Below are 9,758 nucleotides of genomic sequence, written 5' to 3' on the forward strand. Positions count from 1 at the left end.
CATGTCTAGCCCTTGACCTAAGCATTCTTACAGGTGTAGGCATGAACCTAAGCCCACTGTCCTGACTTGGTTGAGTGTCCTGAGGTGTTGAACAGTTGATATCATTTTCAACTTGAGGTTCAGCTTCATGTTCTATCAAACAACTTGGCCTCTTTCTTTGCTGCCTTCCTTTTGATTTTTTTGCAGCAGGTGCTGAACTGGTGGAATCCTGCTCAGTTGTTGCAGTAGCCTGCTCAGGTGTGGCAACAGCCTGCTCAACTCTTCCTCTCTTACTTTGCTTCTTTCCCTTGATTAAAATAGTTAAAAAAGACAAGTTAGAAATATTCATGTCTAGTATGTAATACTTTGAAGTTAATGTAAAATATTTACCTGACCACAAGTCCTTGCATTATGAGTTGTTTCTCCACATTTGCTACAAGTCATGATTCTTCCTTTTCTTGACTGTGACCAAACTCCTTGTCTTTTAATTGCCTCATCCTTCTGCCTATCTCTCTTAACCTTAGGTCTACCAGCCAATTTCACAAGCTCTAGACGTTCCATTGCTTGAGATGGTTCAATCTTCCAAAACCTTTCTCCCCTGACAGGCTGTATTTTGTGCCTATAAGTCAGCAGAAATGCCTCCTTGCTATACCACCAGTTGATTTCAGTCATTGGATCACCAGAGTCATGAAGTATAGCTCTAATAGCATGTGGACATGGGATTCCTGTAAGGTCCCATGACCTGCAAGTGCACTTCTTCACAACCAAATTAACACAATGCTTATCAGATCCTTCTGTTACTTCATAGCCATTTTGACCATTTGCATTTACTTCACAGGCAGTTTGTGCAATCTGCAGGTACTCATTATACAAGTCCATGCATTTTGGACTGAAATCATATCTCCAGCTCCTAACTTCTTCTTCATGTTCTTAACAAGTTCATGGTCTTGATTCTGATGTCCTCTAGCATCTTGATTATAGGCTTATGCCTTGCATCCACAATCCACTTGTTGAATGATTCAGTCAAGTTATTATCAACCGACTGATTCTTGCATACAGTGTCCATATATGCTCTGCACTAGGACTGGGGTGGGTACCTCAACAAAGCCTCTGCAGCATCTTTGTTCAAGTCACCTAATTTTCCTAGCTGATCCTTGAAATCTTCTGCATATGTGCACCATGCACACCACCATAAAAGCTTCTTGTTTTCCCTAGTGTTGAACTGTTTGCACCAGTTAGACTCAATATGTCTTAACACAGTACCTGTGGTGTGCCTGAGGAAGGACTGTTTTGACTGCATCAAGCAGTCCCTGCAGAACAAACAAATGATTTCAGAAATTTCAGATTAGAAATTTCAAACAAACAAATGATTTCAGAAATTGAAGATTGAATAACAGATTAGAAATTTCAGAAAACTTCACCTTTTGCATATCTGACATGCAGGTGATTCCTTCCCCTTCCTTGAGGTCCAAAGAAGATTGCAGAAGCTGTAGGAACCAATTCCAAGTATTTTTGTTCTCCTTATCAACAACTGCCCATGCCAAAGGGTAAAAATGATTATGTGAATCCTGTCCAACTGCTACTAACAGCTGGCCTTTGGCTTTGCCCTTCAAAAAGGTACCATCCAAACCAATAAAAGGTCTCAATCCTAGATTGAAACCCATCTTCAAAGCATGAAAGCACACATACATTCTCAAGAACCTTCTTCTTCCTTCTTCAAGTGCACTCTTTGAAAGTGTAACAACCACATCACTACCAGGGTTACTTTCCCTCAATTCATTGGCATAAGCCTCTAGTTTATTGTACTCATCTGAAAAACTACCATCTAGTGACTCCAATACCATCCTCTTTGCCCTCTTGCACTTCCCATGACTAACATTTAGCTCAAAGTTTCTCTTCAAATCTAACATCATCTCCCTAACCTTGTACTTAGGATTATCTTGTAACTTCTTATTGAAATATTGTGCAATGGTACTAAAATCAACAGTCTTGTTATCAAATGCAGTGCCACAATCATGTTCAGAAGATAAAGTCTTGATTTTAACCCCACCAAACTTTTCTTTTGCTATTAAGCACACAAAGGGACAACCAACAATATCACAAGTATACCTAAGTCTTTCTAGGTCATTCTTCTCCAATTTCAATCTTTTCTTGTTAGCCAGAGAATATAACTTCATACACTTCCTAGCTTCTGGTATGTCCTTAAAGGACATACCTTTTTATAACTCTTTGAAGTCACTAAGTTTTTCATCTATTTCCCTTTTCTTTTGTGCTTTAAGTGCTTCTAATTCTTCAGAATTGTATCCTTCAGAATCAGTACTAGATTCAGATCCTACATCACTTAAGCTACAATCAGTACCAACATCATCCACAATTTTATTAGATTCTTCTTCATATTGTTCAATATTGGGAATAGAGTAAATAGGGGGCTCACATTCATCTACACCATATAAGTTCACTACATTGAATTCATTGCATAATAACCTTTGTAAATGTCTAATACCATCATCCCCCTCAATCACATAAAATTTACCAGATGGGCCAGCAACTATAAGTTGTTGAACCCCTAAAAATCCTAGCTCATTTGTGAATTCATTGACTATGTCTATGTATAAAAGTAAGTCGGAGTCATAACCTGTCCAAGTCTTCACCAATTTTCCTGTGTAGACAACTTTAGGCTCAATAACCCAATCAACATCGTAATTGAATATTAAATCAACTAGCACCATCTCCAACAACCTATAAAATACAACAGAAAAAAATAATTAATGTATAAGTCAGTAGTGAGAATGATTAATTAATGCCAAAAAGAAACAATTTTTTATGACAAGAGGTCCCCCCCCCCCCCAAGGAAGAATCCAACATACCCGAATACTTTAATCAAATGGACACACAATTGGGGACCATCGTTGTTAATAAACAAAGGAAAAGTTCAGAATCTTCAGAAAACATAAATATACTTTATGGAAAAGGACAAAGAAACAAACCCCACATAACCCCACAAAATCCCACAAAACCCCAGCAATAAATAAAGAACAAAGGCGTAAACCATGCATGCAAACACTAGAAACAGACAAGAAATAAGGATATATCAATGAAATTTCATAAACTTTAGTCAGATGTAGATGAAATCTAAGAAATCGAAACCCTAGCACAAAAACCCTAAAATACGAAAACAAAACTGAAAAATTGCAATACTAACATGAATAATATAGCAAAGACGAATCATTTTCATGGAGGAAGGTATTACCTTTATGGAATTTCTTCACTTCAAATCGGCTATCAGCAAGGCTGTGAAAGTATTTTCATGTTCATAGTTAGTGAGAGAAGAAAATGAAACGGGAAAATGAAATGGACGAAATGGGTATTATTTGGTTTATAAATGACGGGTCACGGGTTATGGGTTGGTGGGTATAGTTGGAGCGGGTCGTCTCTTATGTGCCCAGATTTAAAAAGAGGCAAGGATGGATGCCACGTGGCACTTCCGTCAAAGTAAGGGCAGATTTGTTAGGATAGTTGGACGGTAGGGACTTTTATGGCCCAATAGTATAACGGGGGACAATTTTAAACAATTTACCATAGTACAAGGATATATCAGACCCTTTTCCGTATTTTATATCTAAGTTATTCTTATATTAGTTTTGTAATTCTCACGGAGCAAAATTAATATATAATAATTGATGAATAGAATATTAGAGTGAAAATATGGTAAGATTATTATTTCAAGTCTATAATCTTGCTTACCTCAGTTTTAATTCTCATGGAGGAATTGTTGAAGGCAAGATTATTGATTTTCTAGTAAAAATATTCTCATGAAGTTTTTACTACGCTTGAGCACAGAATATTAGAGTGAAAGTAATTTTCAGTAAGACTATTATTTCAAGTCTGTAATCTTGCTTTCCTCGATTTTAATTCTCACGGAGGAATTGTTGAAGGCAAGATTATTGATTTTCTAGTAAAAATATTCTCTCGAAGTTTTTACTACGCTTGAGCACAATTCAGGCAAGATATTTCAGTTTAATCGTCACTAGTTTTAAATCAATTAATTGACATAACCTCACGGAGTGTTAATTATTTATTTATTTCTTAGTGTAAAAATATAATTGTATTAGCAATAAGCAATTATTCTTTAGAGAAATACGTATATAAAACTGAGATTTTATTGTAATGAATATATCAAGTGAATTCAACGATTCCCAACTCTTTTTAAATACAAAACTTTTCGGAAGAAATTTGTCTTAATTTATAATTCCAAACACACCTTTCATCAATTTGGTTCTCTCAAATAGTAGTCAAAATATTACAAGTCTGTAGCTTAGATTGTCCAATCTCCGTGGGGCGATATCATAAACTATATTAGAATTTGACAGAGTACGAGCAGAAAATCCTATATACATTAGCCTCGTCATTGGTCTTGTTGGGTGCTTCGTCTTCACATCTTTAACAACACAACTGAAGATGAGCCATCCTGACGGGGTATATGCACTTGATAATTGGGGAGGACGTGTCTCATGGTCGTGGATGGGCGACCGGATGGTGTACCTCTCAGAGGATGGTCAAGTCTTAAATTCATTGGAAACATCATGGATTTAATTCTTGCAACGCTAAATAGGATAACAGTAACTGAAGAAGACGAAGGGGCAACTATTGGGCTGGTAATCGGGGATATGATGGATGATCATGAGTTAGAATTTGATGCCATGTTGTATAGGAGATACATAGGCGATTCTAGGTTATTTGCCATATGCCTTCACTATTCATGGACGGCATGGTCATCACACGAACCCTACCCTTTCGATCAGCTTGAGGAGGCCGATATTGATCATAACAAAGACATCCATTATTTTGACATGAATGGCAACGTTGTTCTTCCACATCTTGCCAATCTTGAGAGTTGGAATCAATTTTTTAATTCCTTATCCTATATCAATATAAGTAGGTAGTATGTACTGTAGTTAGTAGAGTGTCTATGAGTGTGCTTATTATGGTTGCTGAAAATTTGTGGCTTGTGTGGTATAATCAACGGTAGAAAAATAAAGTAGACTTGATATCATTTGGAGTAAATCTCTCCTCCTAATTAAATTGAAATTTCTATATGGGCGAATACTTCTTAAGATAGAAATGCTTATTTTTGTTCGATTTATGTTGAAACGACAAACATATTAAATTCATAAACATTAAAAATGAAAACAGATTCGAATTTGATTATGTGTTAGTAGTACAATGTTTATTATATATTGATAATGGACCTTTCTCAAGGGCGTCTCCATAAAATTAGTGGACTAAAGAAAATTTTTAATAAAAGGCCTTATACTTTTTTTATTAGTTCATATACATACATATATACAAAAAAAAAAATTAATCTTGCCATTTTTTTCATACTTGTTGTTTATAGTATATATTCTTAAATGACATAAAGTCTTTAACTTCACATAGTAATATTATTATCTATATTAGAAAGGAAAACTTTAAATAAATGAGATGTTAGACATGTATTTGCAATATGTTACCTTTGATATTGTTGTAAAAAAAATATTTACTATATGAAGATTTAAGTAATTTAATTCAAAGTTTTAAAAATATTTTTACTGTTTAAGAGTAGACGCCTTTCTTTCTTTTTTTACAATTTTTTTTTTCTACAAACATTAATATTGTCTAATTTGAAATAAAATTATAACATCCATTATTAAAAAATTTGGGGGACCTAAATCAAGGCTTTACTAGTCTCCTACTAGCCACTTATCCACCCCTGACATTCTCAATTAAATTTATAGAGCCTCACTTAATATAAAGCAACAATGACAAGAGCATTAAAGGCAATGAGTGTGTCATTTAGTTACCAAATGTCAATAAGCTGGTTGAACAGTACGTTTACAGTGGGGCAGTAGTCTGTAAATAATTGTTGATTATCAATGAGGGACGGCTCAACAGAACTGGTGGCCTAAACCAAAATATATTAAGAAGACCCTGAAACGTCTTTTATAAAATTCATATAATATTGAGACAAAAAAAAAAACTACATGACTTTGATATAGTGGTGAGATCGCAACTCATGATGTATGAGTTAGGCGTGCGTCATATGGTATTGAATTCTTCCCTTAAGTGAAAATGGTAAAGGGTGAGCCCATTATTCATCATAGAAATTCAAAAATAGCCAGATTTACCACTGGTCGTTGAAAAATAGCCAAGTTTCAAAAGTCATCGAAATTTAGCCACTTTAAATCTGAGCAAAAACACTGTTCAAAATCCGGAAAAATACGCCCGCAAATTTTACGGGAGTTCCAGCATAAGTATGCTGGAACTCCCGTAAATTTTACGAGAGTTCAAGCATAATTATGCTGGAACTCCCGCAAATTTTACGGGAGTTCCAGCAAGTATAATTGTCCAGTATAATATACTGGAGTTTGGAGCACTGGTGCTCTAGTCTCGCGCAAATTTTACAGGAGTTAGCAAAGTATACCGGTTCAGCATAATATGCTGGAGTTCGTACACAAATGCACCAGAACTCCCGTATATTATACTAGACCGGTCCCTGTTGCAGCAAAATAGTGGCTATTTTTCATTGACTTGATAAACGCTGGCTATTTTTCATTGACCAGTGTGAAAACTGGCTATACCATGATATTTTAACTATTTTGAACCTTGCGACATTTGCCTCGAGGATAGTTAAAAAAGATGAGACACAAAAGAACTTGCTTTCTGGTGTGTGGATCAATCAAATGTGACAAAAAGAAATAGTTAATTTAGAGAATTTGAGTTGAAATTAGAAAGTAAAGTCGTAAGAACCATGAAAAAAGACCACACATAAAAAAAAAATAAAATTGATGAGAAGGTAAATATATTATTTAATTTAGTAAGAAAAATTTCCATTTAACTCACTCAATCTTATGTCGGCCAAATGTTAAAAATTATTAAAATTTGAAATTTTTTATTAATAATTATATAAATATAACTTATGGAATATATATTATATAATAAAATAATATAGTAGTACTTCTTATTTTTGGGGCCTCAATTATTTTGGGGCCTAAGGCAAGGGCTTCACTTGCCTTACCCTAGAGAAGCCTTTCTATATATCATAGTTATGTAGCCAATTCTGTAATGGAATCCAGGGGAAAAGTAAAAAAACTGAAGGAAAATTGGAAAATAGAATTTCTCTTCTCTCCGGGTTTGAGATTAGAATAAGGAAATGAAGCGGAGAAAGAGGAAAATGAAATACTAATATTTTGGGACTCATCCATCACCTTCCAATCTTCCCTGTACTATTATTTATCTACCCTGATTATATTTTTCAGCAGGTTCTAACTATATACTATTCAAATTGTTTTTCTTTTTGAATTGGGGAGGCCGACAACTAAATGGCTTCTGTGGCTTACAATTGGAAAATGCATTCTGTGATTGTATTAATATTCATATGGATGGCCCTAATAACAAGAGGTAGAGATGGACTCATTAATGAGTACAATAGGACTTCATTTCTTTTACAGCAGAGTCGACCTCCTGTGCCATAACAAGAATTAAGATAAAATAAAGTTGGTCCTAATCAATAAAGTGGGGAAAAGGGCCAGATTTTACCCCTGTAAGGAAATAGTCCGCATTTACCCTCCGTTATACTTTCCGTTTGACTTGACTCTACCACTAGCAAAATAATTAAAAATACCCTAATTTTAACATAAATCCACTGTGGCTATTCAAACCCCACATCATCTGACATTTGGATGAGGTGGATGCCACGTATCATGCCACATCACCACTCCAATCCTCTCCTGCCACTTCACCCTACCCCTCCCCAATCTCCTAAACCCATTCAAACCTCCCCCCTTTACCACCCCCGTTGAAGAACACCCACGTACGCACTCTTTTTTCCATCAAACCACAAATTAATCATCTGAAAATTTGAAAAATATTAAGAAGAAATTACGGGATGGCACAGATTAAAAACAACAATGGAGATGGAAGATGGTCTCTTCATGGCATGACTGCCCTTATTACTGGGGGTACTAACTACTAAGGGCATGGGGTAAGCAACATAATTTCAACAACTATCCATAATTGTTTTTCTCTATCGTATGAAAGATTAGAGTTCATTTGTTTCATTCATATATAATGTCCATTATATTGACTTCTGACTAGTTCTTGTTTAATGATGCATTAGGCATCCATAGTCAATTATAGCTAGTTTCGGTGCAGCATTCTTTATTGAAAACTTTACTAGTGAGGGTGGTCACAGGGGAGGAGTAGATGGGTTTAGGAGATTGGGGCGGTGGGCGAAGTGCAGGAGCGAAGAGGCAAAATAGGGTTGGAGCAGTGAGGTGGCATGCCACCTCGCCCAAATGTAAGACGATGTGGGGTTTGAATAGCCACGGTGGATTTCTGTTAGAAACCGGAGTATTTTTGTTACATTGCTAACGATAGGGTTAAATGTAGACGGAAGGTATAATGGAGGGTAAATGTAGATTGTGGACTATTTCCAATAGTACATTTGTAAATTTGGCCTTTTTCCCTAATGAATATATTAGTTCGTCTTAAAGAACAGACAAGTCCAATGTGTGCAGAAGGGTCAACACAGGCAATCAACAACAATAACAACAAACTTAGTGAAATTCCACAAGTGCGGTCTGGGGAAGATAGTGTAGTGTATATACAGACCTTACCCCCTATCTTAGGAAGGTAGAGAGGTTGTTTCCAAACTCTCGACTCAAGAACAGAAAAAATGAAGCAATAGAGATTAGAGAAACAATAGAAACAACAAGGTAATAAAACAATGGAAGCAAATAATACAACGAGTAATAACAGTGATCCAGGGATACGAAACTATAAGAATAGTGCCAATCCAGGTCAACACAGGCAATCACTTCCTAAATTATCAAACGGCAGAGAAGTATTCAAAACTCAACTGTTTTGATAGGTAAGGTAAATTGAGTAGGATGGAAGCAGAGAATCATACTCAAGGCTCATACTAGTCATTGGGAGTTGGAATCAGCTCTTGCCATTGAAGGGTAGTGATCTTAACTTTAGAGCATATACTTGCTATATTTGTGTCTTAGGCTACTCTAGCTAAGGTGGTGATGGTGGTTCTATTTGTTAATTGTTGGGATGGCTTTTATGCATTATTACATGTGTTATAGAACTTCAACCTCAATAAGTCTTTATTCCGTTGCCTTTTCTTGTATCGTTGGAGCAACAAAAAGAAACATGCAAGCAATAAAAATAAAGCAGATAAGGATATTCATATAGAAGCGGATCATGAGAAATTACAGATACAACAAAACAATCAAAACATGAATATTTTGATTTCGTCATCATTAACCTAGTCAGTAATTAAGACTACTTTAGGAGTTAAGTCAGTATTGCAGAACATCCATGAAATCAACTTAATTAGATAAAATGTGCACAATGAAATATTTCCAAGAGGATTCTATAAACAGAACAGATTTTTGCAAAAAAATAAAAAATAAACTAGGAAACACAGTAAGTAGCAATATCTTAGACATGACACTCGTAAATTAATGAAGAGGATGACTTACTCTTGCATGTCGGGCTCTGAGAAGTGTGGAAGTAAAGGCAGTGGTGTTGGTCCGGATCGAGTGATGACAAGTTCAAAGGAAGGCAGCAAACTCATAGTCCATAGAATATGGGGATCTTCCTTAGTGCAATCCAAGACTACTTCCTTTTTCATATCGCAACGGATTGTATGAAATCCAACTGCTAAATACAGAATATTCCCATCAGCTGGATGGAAAGTTAGTATTCGGACATGGCAATTTAGAGATCGAATA

At 35.6% G+C, this 9,758-nt stretch overlaps 1 protein-coding gene across 1 annotated transcript; it reads right to left on the minus strand.

The window, feature by feature from the left end:
* Window positions 1–1,057: 1,057 nt before the first annotated feature.
* On the minus strand, window positions 1,058–2,192 carry LOC109242946. Its single transcript, XM_019409841.1, has 2 exons — window positions 1,375–2,192; window positions 1,058–1,289 (listed from the first exon to the last, which is right to left on the minus strand). Exons 1-2 carry the CDS (start codon window positions 2,190–2,192, stop codon window positions 1,058–1,060), a joined length of 1,050 nt encoding a protein of 349 aa, XP_019265386.1.
* Between the last annotated feature and the right edge of the window lie 7,566 nt (window positions 2,193–9,758).

Source organism: Nicotiana attenuata, unplaced genomic scaffold (assembly GCF_001879085.1).
Source record: "Nicotiana attenuata strain UT unplaced genomic scaffold, NIATTr2, whole genome shotgun sequence".
NCBI lineage: Eukaryota > Viridiplantae > Streptophyta > Magnoliopsida > Solanales > Solanaceae > Nicotiana > Nicotiana attenuata.

Bases quoted from the DNA above. Each gene is read 5' to 3' on its own strand.
- LOC109242946 (XM_019409841.1), bottom strand. From the start codon at position 2,192: ATGTCCTTTAAGGACATACCAGAAGCTAGGAAGTGTATGAAGTTATAT. The intron at 1,290-1,374 runs GTTATTCAATCT...TTTGTTCTGCAG, and splicing joins TTTTCTGAAATTTCTAATCT to GGACTGCTTGATGCAGTCAA.